The sequence below is a fragment of the Rhincodon typus genome, chromosome 1 (genome assembly GCF_021869965.1).
Source record: "Rhincodon typus isolate 14 chromosome 1, sRhiTyp1.1, whole genome shotgun sequence".
NCBI lineage: Eukaryota > Metazoa > Chordata > Chondrichthyes > Orectolobiformes > Rhincodontidae > Rhincodon > Rhincodon typus.
The window spans coordinates 124,962,742-124,984,554 of record NC_063332.1 but is presented as its reverse complement, the minus strand read 5'-3'; the positions used below and the strand labels follow the sequence as shown (position 1 = coordinate 124,984,554).

General features: G+C 40.0%; 1 protein-coding gene across 2 annotated transcripts in view; it reads right to left on the bottom strand.

The window, feature by feature from the left end:
• Nucleotides 1–21,813, bottom strand: part of LOC109912422 (sortilin-related VPS10 domain containing receptor 2) — a 367,773-nt gene that overhangs the window by 22,643 nt on the left and 323,317 nt on the right. For both annotated transcript variants that reach the window (XM_048598214.1, XM_048598220.1), the window contains exons 17-23: nt 19,424–19,610; nt 19,175–19,308; nt 18,951–19,074; nt 15,328–15,440; nt 10,465–10,590; nt 5,135–5,234; nt 3,276–3,378 (exon numbers count right to left, since the gene is read on the bottom strand). In XM_048598214.1, coding sequence (XP_048454171.1) covers nt 3,276–3,378; nt 5,135–5,234; nt 10,465–10,590; nt 15,328–15,440; nt 18,951–19,074; nt 19,175–19,308; nt 19,424–19,610 — 887 coding nt within the window. The remainder of the gene's footprint in view (nt 1–3,275; nt 3,379–5,134; nt 5,235–10,464; nt 10,591–15,327; nt 15,441–18,950; nt 19,075–19,174; nt 19,309–19,423; nt 19,611–21,813) is intronic.

The following is a 21,813-nucleotide window of genomic DNA, read 5'->3' as shown; positions in this document are numbered from 1 at the left end:
AGTTTGGCCTATATGTGACTCCACATCTACTGGTTGACTCTTAACTGGTCTCTGGGAAGTTAGGGATGGCAATAAATGCTGGCTTAACAGAAATGATCAGATTGTATGAATGAAAAAGAAAAAGTCAATAAATGGGTTTGTAAAGAATAAATCATGTCTAGGGAACATTATTGAAGTTTTTGACGAAGTAACCAAAGCATTAGGCCGAGGAAACTTTAGGGATGTAATTTATCAATGGACTTTCCACAAAATATTCAATAAAATTTGACAAGGAAGACATAAAATTAAAACTCAAACAATTGAAGGCAAATTACTGCCATAGTTAGGTCGATAGAATTCATAAAATAGGAATAATGTATGCACTAAATGTTCCTTAAATTATTCACAGGGTATGGGCATCACTGGCAAAGTAAGCACTTATTGCCCATCCTTAACTGCCCTTGAGATGGTGGTTGTAAGACACCTTAGTAACTGATTGATTTGCTGAGCCATTTCAGATGGCAGTTAAGGGTAACCATATTGACGCGGGTCTGGATTCCAAAGCACAATATCACTCCTGTACTCTTCACCCATCCAGAGCAGTGACAGCATGGTGGTGCTGTATGACAGCTGTGGTATTGGCAGCATGAGAGAAACTCCTACAGTCCTCTGCATTATCTACTGCCTACCTTCACAAACAAATTAGATACAGTATACCGTTCTGTTGGAAAACCAGAAAACATGCACATCGCACTGCTTCAAATAACCCATGGAGAAGGACATGTAAAAAATAAACAGCGTTTGTTGCACCTCTCATGCAGCTCTGAGCAATGAGCTGGAAATAGAATAGTCCCAGGAATGAAAAGTTCGACATATGAGGAACGTTTGAGGACTCTGGGTCTACACTTGATGGAGTTTAGAAGAATGAGGGGGGATCTAATTGAAACTTACAGAATACTGAACAGCCTGGATAGAGTGGATGTTGGGAAGATGTGTCCATTGGTAGGAGAGACTAGGACCCGAGGGCACAGCCTTAGAGTAAAGGGAACACCTTTTAGATCTGAGATAAGGAGAAACGTCTTCAGCCAGAGAATGGTGAATCTATGGAATTCACTGCCACAGAAGACTGTGGAGGCCAGGTCATTGAGTATATTTAAGACAGAGATAGATAGGTTCTTGATTGTCAAGAGGATTTCGGGTTATGGGGAGAAAGCGGGAGAATGGGGCTGAGAAACTTATCCGCCATGATTGAATGGTGGAGCAGACTCTATGGGCTCAATGGTCTAATTTCTGCTCCTATGTCTTATGGTCTTATCACTTGGTGCGGTCTAAAAGGACCATGTTGAATGGTTAAGGGCTATGATGAATTTTATATTTGTAGGGAGTGCTGTCCTTGCCCTGGTTTTGGACTCCAGTTTGAGCTTCAAAGGGAGGTATGGGAAATGTTCCCTGAAAATGTGGCAATTCCTCTTTTTCTATCTCCTACTAGGTGATCCTGTGTTCTTTCTCTCTCACTCTTTCGAGATTTCTTTGCGGCTGTTACTTCCTACAGCCCCAAAGACAAAACAAAGAGAAATAATACTGCTGCGAAACAAACAACAACTGCTAAAAGTTGTTGCCAGAATTCAAAGCACAGTCATCTGATGAAAAAAAATCAGCAAAATAAGGTCCAGAATCTCACCAGCTACTCAACACAGCAAAGTTGTGACCAATCTGAATGGAAGTGGTGATCTCTTCAAGTAACATTTTTGCAGGTGATCACAAATGTCAGTGACATGTTTTACCGTTTAAGTTGAGGAAATATTAATTCAACGCTGGGGCGTATCAGGGATCAAAATAATAATTTTTTTCAAGGGCCATTCGTGAGATTTATCAAGGGCTACATTATTGATTTTTAGGGGCTTCTTTTCAATTCCCACAAACTCCTTCATTAGGGGAGATGCAGTCATGTGGCAATGTTATTAGCTGCATTTGTGTTGATTTATGTGGTGTTTGGACTTAGAAGTAGAATCAGAAAAAATTTATCAGGATGCTCAACAATTATAAACCACTTTAAACTTAAAGCCACAACACACAAGGAAAGCTAACTTTCCCAGACAAAATTTAAAATTTGGCACAACAAATATAAGCAACTAACCCCTTTTTTTCAAAAATTGACACACATTTCATTAAAAAAATCACATTAAATTGCAAGAAATTCATTATCTATGACTTCAAAGCTAGCTAGGAGCTCTTTTGTTGACAGACTCCATTTGGCAAACTACCAAGCATGCCGCCCCCCCCCCCCCCCCCCCACCCACCCACCCAGCCCACCCCACCCCCCCCATGTTGCTACTCAATTCTTCTCCCTATCTCCTGGTTTCAACCACTGAGTTCTCACCCCTGTCTTTTGCAGCCACTGCACTCTCTTTCCTATCCCCACCTCCTAATCACCTCATCGTGCAGACTTGCTTTTATCAGGGTCACCTGGCAAACTGCTAGCCAATAGTCTGGTCCAGTAGATGCACTTCCCTCATTATCCTGTCCCATGCCCCCAACCCATCCTTGTGAGCCTTGGTACTAGCCTTCTCGGTGCTCCTTCAATCCAGGTTGCTTGATGCCTGCACCAGCTACTGAAATGCAGGCATGAAGCAGCCTGTGACTGAAGGTTCAAATTCTTTCTTACTTCCACACATGGGCTGAACCTTTTCCTGATTGGTCAATTCCGGGACAAAAATTGTCCTTCAAGAACTGACGTATGCCAATTTCACCAAAAAGTGTTCTACAAACAATGTAGACTGTTTATTACAATGCTAGGTGGGCACCTTGGATGCCTGTGGTGTACTTGCCTTGGCCAAATATATATGCAGTGCACTTCCAGTGTGGATTTATTGTCTAAATGCCTCATGCCATGTTAGACAAATAGACAGAACCTGAAAATTGGACATTTGGTAATGCAATGTCTATACCTCCATTTTCTTTGTTCAACCCTTCATTCTCAGCACCTTGCTTGTTTGGGAAGACACGCTAGCTCACTTGGCAGACTGGACAATGTCAATACGCTCCTTAATTGCCTGCCAGAAGGCAATATTTAGTAGTGCATAATGATATCTCTATTCTTTTCAGTCCTCTGTCCAGCCTGGTCACAACAGAAAAAAATACAACCTCACTCAACAAAGACTTGAGTTTCCAAATTATGAGTCCAATTATCTGCTTCTAGCAAACTGGTCACCCGAAATAAAAGTTTCTTCTAATTGGGTTAAGATTTTAGACTCTTGGTTAAGCTTTGGTCTCGATCCTCCAAGTAAAGTACGTACCTCTTGAACTTGTGTAAAATGAAAACTCCAACGATGAGCAGACAGATCACAAACATAATAACGACAATCAGCACACCTTTCCCTCCAATGGTTTTCTGGGAAACTGAAGGAGAAATGTTGACGTGATACTAAGACGGACAGCAGAAAGGAGTTAGCCACCTTATATCAAAGTGCAATATAGGTGTTTCAATCATCAACGATATCTCTTTCCTGAGACAATAACTGTTTTATCTTTACACGCAAAAGTAGGACCATAATAAAAAGACCTTTCTACATTTCCAAATAAAAATCATTCACTGACTAACAAATAAAGTGAGCTTTCCTCTAATCTAAAAGGGATTAATTTTTTCTAAAGGCTCTTTGAATTTTAATCAAAGTCTGACATTTGTTCTACAGTCCCAAATGATATCTGGATTTAAAACAATGAGGCGGTGGTATCGTGGTAATATCAGTGGATGAATGATCCAGATGCCAGTTAATGCTCTGGGCTCACAGGTTCAAAACCTATTATGTCAGCCAGTGGAATTTAAATTCAATTAATAAATAATATAAAATTAGTGTCAGTGTTGGTGAGCATGAAACCCCTAATGGTCATAAAAACCCATTTGGTTCACTAATACCCTTTAGAAAAGGAAACCTATCATCCTTATCTGATCTTGTCTACGTGACTGCAGAGTCAACAATATAGTCGATTCTTAGCCATCCTCTGACATGCTGTACCAAGCCCCTCAATTCAACATCAACTAGGGTCAGGCAACAAATACAGAGAGATGATGGCCTAGTGGTATTATCGCTAGACTATTAATCCAGAGACGCAGGCATGTTCTGAGGACCTGATTTTGAATCCTGCCATGGCAGATGATGAAATTTGAATTCAATAAAAATCTGGAATTTAGGGTCTCATGTTGACGATTGTTGATTGTCAGAAAAACGGATTTAATTCACTAATGTCCTTTAGAGAAGGAAATCTGTCATCTATACCTGGTCTAGCCTAGGGCAATGTGATTAATGCTTAACTATCTTTTGGGCAATTAGGAATAGGCAATAACCTAGCCAACACTGCTCAAATCCCATGAGTGAAACAACACAAGATACGGTTGACGTTCAATATTTATTTCCTTGCATTCTATCTTCTTTTAATCCATATAATCACTGCAATGACAATGGCCTCAAACATGCTCCCAGTAGAAGAACATCAGAAGTATGTTTTAAAGCCCACAAATTAGTCATGAATGCAATTGACCCAACCCTCACTGCTGAGCTCGCACAGACTGAGTTTCTTTGAAGGGGAACATAAGTTTATTTATAATAGCTCTTCATGTGTACGGCTGAGAAGGGTTTCTTAGACTGGAATTGTCACAATCTGGCACCATACATACAGATGACAAACACATCAGCAGATGAAAGGAAACACATTTGGGAGTTCCAGGTTTATCTTCCAAGTCATTTTTTTAAACCACCTTTCCAAAGAGGGATGAAGGGTGACTGACTGAAAATCTTAGTTAGCATCAGCCACACCCTCAATGCGTGAGTTTGTAGTCTCCCTTCCTCCAGGATACCTGCTATCTAAGTGACTTAGATTAGCCTGTTCTGGTGTGGACACCCAACATGAATAAAATGTTAATTGGGAAACTTCTCCCTGCCTCTAGGATGCCAGATGGGATCAGCAGCCCAGAAAACTTTATACCAAGAGTCAGTCAAATTTCTGACCCCACATTTCTTTCAGAGAACAGGAGCAGCCATTAACATAGAATAAATGCCATCTTTAATATTGTGCAATTTGAATGTGAACATTGTAACAAAATTTGTTTTTCACACTGTTCAGTCTTATGCCATTGGGACGAAAATCATGGCCTTACCTGCTCTGTAATCGGCCAGTGTAACAGTCACTTCCACCCCTGGTTTCAGAGAAATTTTTACCTGATTCTCTGTCAGAGCTTCTATTAAGGATTCAATACCCTGGAGGCAAAAGCACAGAACAATCTGTTGGTTTATAATGTGGAATAAATTACAGCAGTGCTCAAGCTTCAATAGGCTTGTCAATCACCTCCATTCTCAACAAAAAGAAGAATCCATTGTGATTTCCATTTGTATTATGAGACTAATTTAATGGTAATTACCATGGACAGGCAAAGGATGAACGACACAGCTCAATTTAAAACTCATTGAAGATCAAGTTGAATTTGTCAAATGCATAAAACGTTAGACTAAGTCAAACGTCTTATTACTTCCTACCTCAAACCTAGTACTTTCATCACCAATTATTCCCACAGTTAAATGAAGTGCTTCTGGCTAATTCTGACACAACATTTCAGGTTACCTAATCCTTATGCTGTAATGCTTCGTGGATCACATGCACAACTACTAGTCTCCTGGCTGAGAGCAAGTAGTTATCATTGAACTGCTTTACAGTGCCAGTAAATATAACTACTAGATAAAGATGGAATTTGTTTCACTGGCATACAACGCTATAAGACCATATGAACATAGGTGTAGGCCCCTTGAGCCTGCTCCACATTCCTTACATCCACTTTTGTGCCCTTCCCCCATAACCCCTGATTCCCCTACCAATCAAGAATCTATCTATCTCAGCATTAAATATACACAACGACTCTATTCCCACAGCTCTCTATGGCAAAGAGTTCCAAAGACTCACAATCCTCATAAAGAAGGAATTTCTTTTCACAAGATCATAAGATAAAGGAGCAGAATTAGACTATTCGACTGATCGAGGCTGCTCTGCCATTCAACCATAGCTGATATGTTTCTCAACCCATTCTTCTTTCTCTTCTAAGATAACAAGGTGCAGAGCTGGATGAACACAGCCGGCCAAGCAGCATCAGAGGAGCAGGAAGGCTGACGTTTCGGGCCTAGACCCTTCTCGTCTGTTCTCTCTTAACTAGCTGATTGCTTCAGATACAACTTGATTTTGATATTGGCATTTTCCTAGTGGGAATTCCAGTTTCCAGCCAATGCCTCCTTCCCAGGATGTCTTCTACTCCTCCAATTTCCCATATTTTAAAAGATATTGCAAGCTTCTTCATTATGAATGAACAACTTAGTATAATGTATCCCTAAATCACTTGGTGACAATTGCAATTGATAATAATATAGTGACTTGAGTGCAAAATTGCAATCTAGCAAAAAATGGACATCGAGCCAAAGAAATTCACATGAAGAGAGAGTAACCAAACACATAGTAAAACCATGGCATTTTAAGGAAGTTCTTACAGGAGGAAATGAAATTGAAGAGGTAGAGGAACTTAAGGAAGCAAAACCGAAACTGTTGAATCTGCTGTTGTACTAAATTGGCTGGGGCATATTTTTAGTTTATCTGAACTCTTAACCTAGGGAATAGGAACAAAACAAAAAGTGGTAAAAACTTTATTTCATATATCCATGGGATGTGGGTGTTGCTGGCATGGATAGAATTTACTATCAATCCTTAGTTGACCGAGAGAAGGTGGTGATGAACTGACTTCATGAACTGCTAAAGTTGTGCATTGAAGGTACTCCCATAGCACTGTTAGTGAGGGAGTTCCAAAATATAGATCTTGCTACCTAAAGGGCAGGCAGTAGATTTCCAAATGAAAATGTGTGACTTTCAGGGGAATTCCCATCTATCTGCTGTATTTGTTGCTCTGTTAGGCACTGAGGATTGAAGAAACCTTGATGAGTATTGCAGTGTATCTTGTAGATGGTACATACTGCAGCTAGGCTGTGCAAGTGATGAAATAAGTAGGTGCTTCACATCATAAATGGGATATAAATCAAGCTTTGTCCTGAATTGTAGGAGTTCAGTTTAGTTACAATACAGATTCAAAGTTTCTAAATGTACTTTTTGCATTCGTTTAATTTCTGTTTGTGGGTGATTAGACTTGGAGCTATCATTTGTGACTGTACCAACTGAATGTCTAAGATTATTTAATCAAGCTCATCTTGGAAATACTGATTCAAAAACAGAAATTGCTGGAGAAACACTGGCGGTATGGCAACATCTCTGCATCTGTGGGAGAAAGCAGATGCTCCTAGACCAGCCGAGTTTTTCCAGTAACTTCTGTTTTTGTTTCAGATCTTCAGCATCCGCAGTTCCTTGTTTTAGTCTGGAAATACCGATCGTTGCTATCCACTATGTTATATACTGTGTGTTTGTCTGTGTGTGTGAGAGTGAGAGAGAGACAAAAAGTGATGTGTGTGTGTGTGTGTGAACGAGTGAATGATTTTATTGTCACATGTATTTGGGAAAATACAGTGGAAGTGTTTTGTCGCCACAATCTGGCACCATTTTGAATTACAAAATGAATAAAAAGAAATTACTTAAGTAGAGCTCATCTTCTGTTCTATCGACAGAAAATCATAAAGGCTGAAAAATACAAAATAATGTTCAACTTTACAGTCCCTCTTGTCAAGCATAGCTCTGGGTTTTCTTAAGGTTCCTGTAAGGTGCTCTGAGGAAGGGTCACTCAACCTGAAATGTTAACTCTGATTTCTTTCCACAGATGCTGCCAGACCTGCTGAGCTCTTCCAGCAATTTCTGTTCTTGTTTCTGATTTACAGCATCAACAGAATTTTTGTTTTTTTTCTGTAAGGTATTCCAGGCTCCAGGGTGCAATGAGTCCTCGTTCCGGGTCCAGCCGATGTCCCAGGTGTCCCTGGTTCCACTGCCAATGCCTCACTAATGTGCTGGGAATCCCGATCCGGGCCCACCACGCTGTCAAAGCTGCAGCTGCTGCCTCACAGACATCGCTAGGAGGCCCTGTGATGTACTTCGTATAGCTGTGTAGGTATTATCCACTGTGTCATTTATGGTATTTGTTTGATACAGCTTTGTTTAAAGTTATAAATAACTTTGCAAAGTAAAACAGCCGTTTCAAATACAGCAGCCAGAATAAAACACATCATCCAGCAGGAGGCCTCCAAACACCAGACCGTGACTTAAAAATGCCTGACCTAGTCTAGAACACATAAACTCAAAAAGGTAAGTGTCTGATTTAATCAGGAGTTCACACTAAGTAAACAAAATCTGCAAAATGAGCCACTCATCGTTCCTATCCTGGAGGAATGCACATCAGGAGGTGACTGTATTCAACCTGAAATATGATGTGGAGTGACCGTATTCAATCTGAAAATATGATGTGGAGGTGCCGGTGTTGGACTGGGATGGACAAAGTCAGAAGTCACATGACATCAGGTTGTAGTCCAACAGGTTTATTTGAAATTACGTAAGCTTTCGGAGAGCAGCCCCTTCATCAGGTGAAGTGAAATAAACAGATTTTAATTCAGTAAGAGAATTAAAGCTTACAGGAGCAAGGCAGGAAAATGGAGTTGAAGATTATCAGATCAACCACGATCTCAATGAATGGCAGAGCGGACCTGATGGGCTGAAAGGCCTACTTCTGCTCCTATGTCTTATGCTGTTATGGCCAAGGTTGGATCTGTCCTGTTTTTTTTTGGGCCCAAGACATAACTCAAAAGTCTCCACTTTGATGGGTGGATGCCAGAGTTGTAGCTGTACTGGAATGGTTTGGCTAGTGGCACAGTTCGTTCTGGAGCATTACAGCAAGAATGCTGTCGGGATCCAGACTCTCTGTTGCATCCGCCAGATGGTGACTGTCACCTTCCGGGTTCTGCCATTTGAAATTGTAGCCATCAACTGTTAAATGGTGAAAAACTTTCAGCAAATCCATACGTTATTAATCTCAATATAGGTAGAATCCATCAATAGGAAAATACAGATAGCTGATTTCATTTCATCTATCAAGCATGGCCAGAATGGTGCTAGTTTTTAGCATGGGTAGTACATGAAAAATGGTCATCATGTTACTGGATAAATAATCTGGAGACAGGATCCAAGTCTCATCATAGGAGGACCTTGTCTGTTACTAACTGAGCTGGCTGAGTCCTGATGGTTTGTAGAAGGTTAGACGAGAGCCAACACACAGACAGACCTGCTTCACTAAGTCCTTACCAATGTGCCTGCTATAGATGTACGTGTCTTTGGTAGTGTGGGTGATTATTATACAGTCTTTCAGGAGATTTCTTTCTGTCTTCATATTGAGGAGTCCTGTCCTTGTGTTGAGTAGTACCACGACAATTGAAATTAAATTAGAAGTGATTCTGTTTATTAGCCATTATCAAATGTCAATGCAATTAGAGATGGTCAGTATAATATTGAGTGATAGGACACATGCACTTCATATCATTCATATTAAGGAATTCCAGTACACATGACCAATACGGTTCAGACAATTGTTGGAACTTCAAGCTTGCAAAACAGGGCAGCCCATACTCCAACAAATACATCATGACTCGAGATGCACAAAGACCTGAGCATTAATATCAATATCATCAGCAAATACAAATACTTACATGGGAAAAACATATTCATTAGCTCTCCACCAGTCGCCATCCTTAACCTTGTCATATCCTGCAACTTAACATCTCAGAATGCAGTCTCTTTCATTTCAAATTTTGCAGCATTATATGTTTCCTTTCTGAAAATAACGCCACAGTGGCCGGTATCCCATCACCAAGTCACCCTTTATTTACATGAGCAAAGTCCTTGACACTGGTGCAGCTTCCTCAGAGCCAGCTCTCAGCGTCAGAATGTCTGACACTCTTGTTTATATCTGTCAGCCAGGGCTCCCTGATTGGACCAGATTAACAGCCCCAATCAGAGAACTCATATTCTATGAGGTCCACCTGGCTGACCTCATTACAATCACTACACTTTCCCCGTAATCCTCACTGGTAGTAGATTCTTCAGCAATCATAGCCTTAAACTCTGGAATTTTCTTGCAAAACCTTGCCATCATGTTGCACTTTTCTCTACTTTCAAAAGGCTTCACAAAACCTAACTCTTTAACCATAACTACAATCATCTCTCCCACCATTCTCTTCATTCCAAATAAAGGATTATATCTGAAGTCATAGCTTTTATCTTCTCTCTCCACAGATGCTATCTCACCTGCTGAGTATTACCAGCATCTGTAGTATTCACCGTTAATTTTTCTTCTTCTTCTTCAATCTACCTTACCATTTACCCCTTCATTCCCACCTTTTTTGAAACGGTTTGGAACATCTTGCTATGTCAACAAATGTTAGATATGTTGATCAATTTTATAGTTTCAGCCAATGTTTGAGTTATCTTTATATTACCAACATTTCTGTAAAGAGTCAAATTTGGTACCTTGTCAGCAGTTGTGCTTCTTTTCCTCTTTGGTTTCTCTGATGGGGGAAGCAGATACAGTTCTGCTGTGGTGGGCAGACCCACTCTCACCACTGTTATAAGTAAGTCCTCAGGCATGCCTGTTTTCTGCAAAGACAATGATTGTTACATTGGCAAAATACTTCAACGTATCACACATTGAGATTTTCTGCGTGCAAGTAAGTTGTTAATGAAAGGGATGGGAAATATTCAGAATGTACAGATTCGATGAAAATGACTAATGAAGCAGCTATTAAAAATAAAAACAAAGCAGTAACAATCATAAACAACAGAATGAACTGATATACAAAAATACTTCAAGAAATGAAGGTGGAAAGAGAGTACTTATTTTATGTGGTAGATTAAGGTAAGTAACAAATGAAAGCTAATGTGGCAATATTTAACAGAACAAAACAATGTTTTGTTGGAACTATATGTATAATCATTTTTGAATCAATCTGCACTTCTCTATGCTTGCCGATGAAAATAGTTCTTTAGCTTCAGCTCCTGTCTGGTGCTGGTCTAAATGATAGAAATATCCTGCTCACTATTGGAACATATCCGCATGCTCGACAGAATAATTTAATGAGGCCTGATTTCCTTGCAGGAACTGCAATACCCAGTTAAATTGTTCATGAGCCATTTCAGGTGGACAACACAAACTATGTGCTGCCTTTTGGTCAACTTGACTGTGGTACACAGACCAATGTGAAACATATTGCTCACTAGCTTCTTGATCAATAGCGGGTCCAATAGCACATGCAGCTAGCATGATGCAAAGCCAGTCCGCACCTCTTAAAGGCATCCTACCCCTCTTAAACAGGAATTGCACTTAGGGTACAGCAGCTACAGCGAGAGTCTCGGGGAGGCTTGAATAGAAGGAATGTAATGGAACAACAGACCAGAAAGAGAACCATCAGGCTTTTGGATGCAGTGCTGCAAGTTCCAGCGACAGAAGTGGAAAGAGGAGAGATGCCATGTTTCCAGAGGGGACTAGGACATGATCAAGACAAAGGTGCCCAGGGAAGTCACTTCCCAGAGTCTGGTTCCATCAAATTGGCTACAGAGGTAGAAACAGGTCAATAACCAGGCACACATAGAGAAATCAATGTGTGCACCTTCAAATGCTGTCTCCTACCCACCAGCTGACTAACATCTCACATTGTTCAATGGTCTGCTAGGGTCACTCATCCATCAGTAACAAAGCTAATGCCCAACATTGAGAGACTCCAGACACAAACATAGAAATTGCTAGAAAACCTCAGCAGGTCTGGCAGCATCTGTGGAGAAAATCAGAGTTAACGTTTCGGGTCAAGTTACTTTTCCTCAGAAAGGTCTGTTCTGAAGAAGGGTCACTCGACCCAAAACGTTAACTCTGATTCTCTCTACAGATGCTACCAGACCTGCCGAGCTTTTCCAGTACTTTCTACTTTTGTCTCTGATTTACAGCATCCACAGTTCTTTCAGCTTTAATTGAGAGACTCCAGTTCACCACAGCAGGCCTACAGCCATTGAGGCTTACCACATACTTTGAGCTGTTCAGGTAAAGTGGGCACATCATCCACAGAGATTAAAACATACCACTGACTTTATTGTTTCTGGACAAGGTGATCAATTATCATAGACGGCTTGTCAGAACCAGTCAGGGACAGGCTTGCCTAAGATCTACAATTTGGGAGTCCTTGTGCATAAATCACAAAAAAATAGTATACACGTTCAGCTGGTAATAGGGTGGGCAAATGGAATGTTAGCCTTTATTTCAAAGGAAATGAAGTATAAAAGTAGGGAGTGTTTGCTGTAAATATACAAGATACAAGTCAGACCACAGCTGGAATACTGTGAATGGTTTTGGGCCCATTATCTAAGGAATGAAATACTGGCACTGGATGTAGTTCAGAGAAGATTCACTTGGATGATACCTGGTTTTGAGGGATTGTTTTATATTGAGAGATTGAGCAATTACATTGGAGTATAAGAGAATGAGTTGCAACCTTATTGAAATATACATGATTCTTTGAATGGCAGAACAGTCTCAGTTGGGCTGAATGGTCTGCTTTGCTCCTACATCTTATGGTTTTATGATCAACTGATCCCTCTGGACCAAAGAAAACTCTACATCATGAGACCTGCTGTGACTTAATCTATAGTATCCAACATAACATAGATAATTCAGGCTTTTATGTTGTGTTCCCACTTTAAGTCCATTCTCAATTCTACAATGCACTCATCCTACTATCCTATATGAAATGCAAGCAGCAAATGGCATGACCATGGGTATCTTGCTTTCCAATCAGACATCCCTGGCTGCATTTACACTTCCAGGTACCCAAGCATTGACGCCTGATCAGCCTGTGCTGCCACGTGGTGAAAGGGAGAAAACTACTCCAGCTCTCTAAAGATTTACCATCACTCAATCTGGCACTTGCAGTCATTACCTCAGGTACTGGCACTGTAATTATCTGAGAAGGGAGTACAAACTTGGGATCAACATGTGTTGAGTCACAGGGTATAACTGGGTGTTGGTTAGGCTGGGGGTAAATGGATGGCAAGAAAGCAGAGGCGTTCTGTTGGAGACTATTTATATGAGGACTTTGATAAGGTGATGTACCAAATCCAATTAGTGCTGATGTGTATGCATTGAGGTGTCAAACTCAACAGAAGGCCTATCAAGCCTATTGTCACTCGCCAATGACCATGGAGAAATTCAGCTTAAATTTAGCAAATGTCCACATGGAGAGCTTGTAAATCATACTCTCCAGAGTATAAGTGATAGTCAGTTCCATGATAGCATTTGTAAACCCAAATATGACAATGTCTGGTAGCTGTCATCCTGTATTCTACTACTGCACAGGCAGAGGCCATCTAATGTCTCAGAGCTGCCATGAAAGTTCAGACTAAGGGCACAAAATCCAGGCTTGTTGCCAAACAACCTCAATTTGGTGTCACACATGTTCAGACTGAGGTTCCACCTTGGGGGAATGGGGCACTACCTTGGTCTCCTCTCTTAGGATGATAGCATCCAGGTTTCCAGCACTGCAGTTCTATGACTGGTCTCAATATTGCCTTTCAGCCAACCAGCTCAGACTGCTGGCACCCAACTGCTGTCTGCTGAAGTGAGACAGTCTGAAGGTGAGTTCACAGAGATGCTTCAGGGTGTTTCCCCAGTAAAACTCAGCAGCCATCACAAGATACGTTGGAGTCATATTTAGGAGCACAAGGACATACAAAGGCACAGGGAAGACAGGCACTAAGACAATGCACTAGGATGAATAATTCAGATTAAATGCAACTCCACGCAGTGTTATGGAATAAAGTTCATATGTTGTGACTTATATTTTAGGAAATTGGCCAAGAGGATTCTGTGAGGGTTTGTAGCAGAGAGTTTGAAAAGTGAAGGGTGAGATCGCAGGGAAGCATGATTCTGAGTATCTATTCATATACAACTCTTCCAAAACAAGAACTCTCGGGAGTCTCCTCTTTTTCTCCTCTTTTGGTGGCAAGGGCAGCACTCTCCTAATAAAAATGTCAAAGATGCAGCAAATCATCAGAAATTTGGAGAGATTCTCAGATGATTACTGCAGGTCTCTCGCTTAGTGATCCAGGCAGAACTATGAATTCATGATTCCAGTAGTTTGCTCCCTGATGCTCCTGGTGGCTATTGACTTTCATTCTTGGTTCACTTTTTCTTGTGTGGTCGGATGGTGGAGCAGAGTCTTTAGTCAGCTGTGGTTATCCCTTGTTCTCAAGGAGACAGTCTCTGGTTCTCTATGGTGGGCCAAAGTGAACTAATGGGTGGAGGAGAAGGGCCACAAAATGAACAATCAATTAGTAAGGAGAATGGGGCCTGTGTAAATTAATGGATGAAGGGGATAAGAATGCCAGTATGAACAAATGTGTGGGGTGGGTAGGAGTGTAAACAAATGAGCAGTAGGGCTCCCAAACAATTAGAGGGAAATAGCAGAAAAAATGTGCCACTTTGAAGTGGAGTACATAATGTTTATATAACTGTCCTTCAGCAAGGTCAAAGGCTCAGGGTCAACGCAGAATCTTTCCAGTTCCCATGGAGGAGGAAATCAAAGGTCACAATGTCAAATTTGTAATGATATTGAATTCTATGAGAAACCTGATTGAATGAAAAACCACGAAATTCAACATCTCCAATGGAAATTCCGAATCTTTGTGGAGAAATGTGATTTGAGTTTTGTACAGGCAAATATTGAAAAAGGATCTTGAAACAGGAAAATTTGAAAGAACACAGAACAGGGCAAGGAAATGAAATTTGGTAAATAGCTCTTTCAAATAGCCAGTGCAATGATCACGCATCTTCCTATGTTGCAAACTCCTCTGATTCAGCGACCTGGACTAACTCTATAAACTGAAAGGCCTAGTCTAACATTGTTATAGTCCTAATCATAGTAGCAAAAAATTACAATACTCAATACATCATGATCTATCAACTTAATCCTCCAGGCATTCTCATTAACTTTGATTATGAGAGGTGGAAATAGGCTTAAACATACAAAATAACGAGACAGAATATTTTCATTCACTTGTGGGATTTAATTGTTTCTGTGGTTATGCTATCCTGGAAGGAATGCAATTAACAACAGTATCGAGATAGTGGATATATTGTGGTAAATTTTCAACTTGCCAACTGAGCATAAAGTTGTCAATGTGAATCAACTGCCCATTATATAAGCTGCCAGTTTTTTAATTTCAATTTTAGTTTGCTATTGGCACGTTGAACATCTACCTGACAGTCTGCAAAGTTTATTGCACAATTATGAAAGAGATGCTCTCAAGTGTGAGATTTCCAGTTGGTGTAGGTAAGTTATTAGCAATTACCTCTGCTAAAATCCTCGATATAACCTGTCCGATATCTTCCCTCCATTCTGGTACATTAGGATTGTAACTGTCAATGTTCTGAGAAAATTCAAGAGGTAGCACTTCCAACTGATCTGAAACATCAATGAATTTGTACTAGAACCATAGTAAAGGCTGATGCCATGTTTATTACAAACATTTAAAGATTACTCTCTGCTTAAAAACAATTTGTCAACTTTTTGTTTGGCAAAGAATCAGTCATTCAGCTATAATGAGATTATGCTCAAGTATTATAACAATTTGTTTCAACATATATTTACATCATTTAAGAACCAAGTTCCTAAACACAGGATCTAGGTCTAAAACCTACTCACCCACCTGTATATCAAGAATTTGTGTCTGCACTCTCTATAGCTTCCCATCCATTGATACTGGGGGCATTTTTAGGCTATAATTTTTTCAGTTTATTTATAAACATCCAGATTATTCATCCTTTTTAATCTAGAGAACTAACTACGAAGTAGCCCCTCTGCGTACATTTTATGGGACATGATTTCACAATTCTAATTATGCATTTAAAGCATAATATTTCATTAGTGATTAGGTCGCTTATCCCACCGACAATACATAACATATTTATTGATCCACAGGGAGCCATGCTCCAAGCAAGTGCTAATTGGTGTCAGAGGCTACAGCACACAATGCTGATGCCCTAACCGACATTTGCCTTTGATGCAGTTCCCTATCAGGACCTGAGGGTCAGTGAATTTACGGATAATGTAAAAACATTTTTGAAACTGTTGTAACCAGCCTCCACAGCTTTTAATTCTTCCATTTAGAAAGAGGCCCAAACTGACTGGTAAATTTCCAAAGGCTCAATAAGAGTTATTTAATGAAAACAGTAGCTAGAAACTACTCTCTTCTGCAATCACATTTGAAATTGGGGGCAGGATGCTTCCGGAAAATTAAGGAAACTTTGGAAGGTGAGGCTTTCCACAGTCCACCATCCCTGGAAGTCCTGCATCTGGAATCTGCAAGGAATTAAGAACGCAAGGGGAACGGAGTACAAGAGTAGGGAAGTTTTGCTACAGCAGTAAGCACATTGCTGAGACGAGACCTTGAGCACTGTAGCCAGTTTTGACCACTTTGTTTACAGAAGGACTTAATTGCATTTGAGGCAGTTCAGAGAAACTGACTTGGTTGACTCCTGGGATGAAAGGTTGGGTTATGAGGAAACGTTGAGCAGATTGGGCCTATATTCATTGGAGCTGAGAAGAATAAGATGATCTTATTGAAATATAAAAGATCCTGAGGGTATTAGGTGCTAAGAGGATGTTTCCCTTTGAGAGAATCCAGATACTGGGGGACAAAACTTCAAAAGGTGACTTTTATTTAAGATGGAGATAAGGAGAAGTTTCTTCTCTTAGATGGTAATCAATGTTCGGTATTCTCTCCCCAGCGAGCACTGGGTCGTTGAACATATTGCAAGGTAGAGTGAGAGCGGTTTCTGATCTACAAGGGAGTCAAAGATGAAGGAAAGCAGACAGCAAAGTGTGGAGTTAAAGCCATGATCTTACTAATAGGTGGAGCAGGCTGAAAGGACCAAATGAGCTCCTCCTCCTCTTCTTAATCCTTATGTTCTTTTGTCCACCTCTCTATGCTCTCTCATCACCTGTCACATCCTAATAGCTTAGGCACAGAGTAGGGACAGATCCATGGAGGAATTTCCTCCTAAATTATCTCCCATTGCCACTTTCTGGAGTCACTGTGCACAAGAATCCATGCTGAACTAATCTTCTGGAGTGTTTTGAAGATTTAACTTGTAGAATAGGTGAGGAAGAAGCAATAGGTTTCAAGAAGGCATTTGATTAGTCCCACATAACAGGCTAGCGGGTAAAATTAAAGATGAAATTGGGGAAAATATACTGGCATGGATTGAGAATTGGTTTACTGATCGGAAACAGAGGATGCATATAAATAGGTCTTTTTTCAAGGTGCAGGAGTTGACTAGTGGTGTACCACAGAGATAAGAAGTTGGGACCCTGCTAGTCACGATATACATAAATGACTTGGATGAGGGAGGCAAATGCAATATTTCCATATTTGCTGACAACACAAAATCTAGATGGGGCTATGAGTTGCAAGGAGACTTCAGGCTAATGTAGATAAACTTGAATATGTGGGCAAACACATAGCTGAGCAGCATATCGTGGATAAATGTGAAGTTATACACTTTGGTCTGAAGAACAGGAAGGCGGAGTATTATTTCAATAGTGATATACTGGGAAGTGTGGATGTATTAAGGGATTTGGGTCTCCTTGTACATCAATCAATGAAAGTAAACAGGCAGATGCAGCATGCAATTAGGAAGACACATGTAATGTTGAATTTCAATGCAAGAAGATAGAGTTCAAAAGTAGGGCTGTCTTATTGCAGTTATACGGGACCTGGGTAAGATCTCACTTGGAATATTGTGTGCAGCTTTTGCCTCCCTACCGAAGAGAGGATATACTTACCACAGAATGAGTGCAGCAAAGGTTCACTAGGATGGTACTAGGATGGCAGTGACTGTCTTTTGAGGAGAGATTATTTATATGTATCTGTATTCACTGGAGTTTAGAAGAATGAGATGTGATCTGATTGAATTGTATAAAGTTTTGACAGGGCTGGACAGTCTAGATGTAGGGAAGGTGTTTCCCCTTGTTGGGGAGTCTAGAACCAGGCAAAATAATCTCAGGGTAATGGGTCGGCCATTTAGGCCAAGAAAGGTTTCTTCACTCAAAGCGTGGTCACCCTGTAGAATTCATGACACTAGAAGGCTGTGGAGGCTAAGGCATTAAATATATTCAACAGAGATTGATAAGTTTTTAGATGTTAAAAGGCATCAAGGGATATGGACAGAAAGTGGGAATGTGGCATAAAGATCATTCTGAAAATCAGAACAGGCTTGAAGGGCCAATAGCCTATACCTGCTATACGTTTTTTCATAAAATGGTCATGGACTTCAGAAATCATCAGCGAAAACCTTGAAATTTCTTCATAGACAAGAAAGTCTTAAAGCAGAGTCTCTTCTTTCAGACTCCTTCCTGCTGAGACTGTCTGTCTGAAAAGACATTTTCAGTGGGACTGTTGGTCTGATTCTGGTTCTGATGCCCTCTTAAGATCCCCTCATGCTCATTCTAATGTTCAGATTTTCTACGCTCCCACTATAGGATGTTAATGGTGGGAATCCTACCAGGAACCTGCTATGCATAGTGACTGATGCATAATCCAGGGAATGGTGTCAGATTCTGGAGTAGATCAGCAGAAGCTGGTTGTTGTAGCTGACAGAACCCCTAGTCTCTGTCTGCTTTTTAGCCTCAGTATTTATATGACGGTTCCATATTGGTCCTCAGGATGTAGATGGTTCAAGATTTAGCGATGGTAATGCCATGGAATGTCAAAGGGACAAGGGTAAATTCTATCCTGCTTGAAATGTTTATAGAGTGATGCAAACAATACTTGCCATTTATCAACACAAGCCTAAATATTGTTAGTATCTTGCTGCATATGAACGTGGACTGCTTTAGTATCTAAGGAGTTGCAAATGGTGCTAGGTAAAAATAAATGCCCACATTCCAAAATAAACACTTTAGATTTCTTACCAAATATCCTCACCACCTTAGAGTCTTGAACCATGGAACTACCACATGAAGCTTGGACTGTGACTTTAATCTGACCATTCTCACTAAAGCTGGTTATGAGACTGTTTTCTAGGGTAAGACGAGGCTGCAAAAAATGGTTCAAAAACATGGAAAAAATTATGTGCTTTTTGTTTTAAATAGTATTTCATGAATTATCAGCTGGCTATGTATAATGTGACATCTACCTCAAGGCTGTCCCCCAGCCACCACTGGAAGACTGTGCGGTTGGTGTTGTTGGGCCGCACTATTGCTGTCAGATTCACTCGCTGGTTCCTGCGAATGACTGGCAGTGCCTCCAGATGCACAACTTGGAGAGGTGCTGTGGAGACCAAGTACAGTTGTGTCAGCAAAAACATCTGTACAGCTGCCCAATAAATTAGTTTACTGGGTGTCATCATGCTCTTAAATATATATTTGTGCTGCAGCAAACTTACAATTCACTTGAATGTAAACCATGGCCTCATCAGACCCTGCAGTGTTTTCTGCTTTCACAGAGACACGGTAGATTCCTGGTTTCTCATATCTATGTTGAATTGGTTCATCCATCAGTGTGAGGTTGACATACATTGCCTTGAAACCATCTCCAAGATCCACTTGATATTTTGTGTTTAAAGTATCACCCTAACAAAAAAACAGAAACAGCATAACAACACACGAGCATAAAGAACTGGCGTTTAAAAAGAGATTAGTATGGTTTCATGAGTCACTCATGCGTTCCAAAGTCCTGGTTAAATTAAGTAACTGGATCTAGCTTGTAAGCACACTATATACCCAAATCACTAAACGCATTTGCTCAGGCTCCCTAGATATCTTAATGAACAAAGGGAAATCCTGATCTAGTGCCAGGGTGTAGGAACTGGTAGTTTTATCTTTTCTCTCTTAAACTGGCTGATTTTAGCTGTGTTTTGCAATTTTGTTGATGCAAAAATAGACTAGGGACGGGAAGAATCAGCATGAGTGCCTTTCCTCTTAAACAAGGCAACAAGCAATCTCTCCTGGGGTGTCAGATGAGAACAGAACTGGGCTTAGTTGTGAGGCCATCCATGGATGAATAACCACATGGATGTCTAGGCTCAGAAATGAAGAACTTGAGGCAAGGTATGCTTATGGAGCTGAATGCTATTGGAAGTAACACCAGGCGAGGGCACCGGTGAAAAAAATGAGCTGTATTTCTTCCTTTTAATTTATTGTCTGCTTTCTTAGCCAGAGCAAAAACAGCATCAGACATGATTCTGGATTTTGGAAGAATTGCTGTATAAAATTCAGAATGAAATTTGTAGAATTGAAATTCTCCCAAACCCTATGAACTTAATGGGCCAAAAATTGACTATAATTCAGAACCTAAATTGTAACCTTTCTGTGCAAAATAATTTTGCCAGTCATTGTTCAGGCAAAACAATTCATAGCCTCAATTTCCTGTTCATTTTCATTCTGGTACAAACTCAGATTTGAAATATCTAAACAGAAAAATACATTTCATATATGATGTTGGTAAATATTAATCCTAGCAAAGGAAACATCTTTCAGTTTGTTATTGTACTGTTACTATCAAGTTTTTACTAGTTAGATCTGGGCAAAAATTCCTTGATCCTGTCTCCCACAGTGCCCTACTGTCAAGAGCAGTCAGACTGCAACAATGTGACATCTTCTCACAATTGCTAACTCAGAAACAATTACGAAAAAAACAAAATCTGGGGATGCATTGACCAGAGCTGATTGATTTTACTCTAAACTTCTTTTATAGAGATCTATTATTTCATCTTTTGGATTGATCCAAGCCTAACTGTGAAACAGTGAAACTTCACATAAACGCACTAGACCACAAGCCTCTTGAGGGGACCATACAAATGATGTACCAATGAGGTTTTTCTTAACAATGCTTTCCACCTAACATTAAGATTCTGTGTATGGACATCATGAAGCACGGAAAAGATGATTAACATCTTTAGAGTTAGTCTGGAAGCAAATTATTTTAATTGTATTTTGCATGTCTTGACCTTGATTTGTTTTCACTTTAAATATAATGATCCTGAATATGTGGACCAGGCACCTTAGTGTAATACACTTGTCCTGAACTACCACTAAACTCATTTTAGACAACTTTATCTCCTGTTTGAAGTAATCAAATAATCACAGGCCCAGCACCTTGAAGTATTTACTGTATTCTAATTTATTATTGTAATATATACTGCAATTCATCATTGTAAATTTATCATTGATTAACAGGGGCATTTTTCCCCAATCACATTAAAATACTTGAATCAAATACTTCAAATATGTAGAGTTATTGTTGATGAGAAGCCTAGAATGAAACAGTTATGCTCTGCTATGATGTTGCCACATTCTCACAAGAAGTACTAGTGACTTATATATCATTGTCAACTATGTACAGTGATAAAGCAAACTAACCATCCAAAGCTTGAATCTTTAGTTCATTCCAAGGCTATTCATAGAATGTTGTAATCATGATAAAATATATCTATTTACAGACAGCAATAACCTAAGGTAGCAGCTGTGATCTTATTAACACATGCACTCAATTTTATTCCTGTAATTTACGTCAGAGTTACAGCTGATGCTAAAGGCACTTTGTAATTGGTTCAATTTACTGGCACAAATTGGGAAGTTACACTTCCATATGAATATTACTGCACTAATTTCCACATATTTCTGTCAGAATTTTAATGCTGGGTTTTCAGGAAACAATGGTTACAATAAGCAACAGCGAGTGAAAAGCTGAACAAAACAAAGTTGCTGAAGCTGACTCTGTTTCCCTATCCTACCAATTGGGAAAACTTTACTAAAATAAAATTTATTTGCCAGT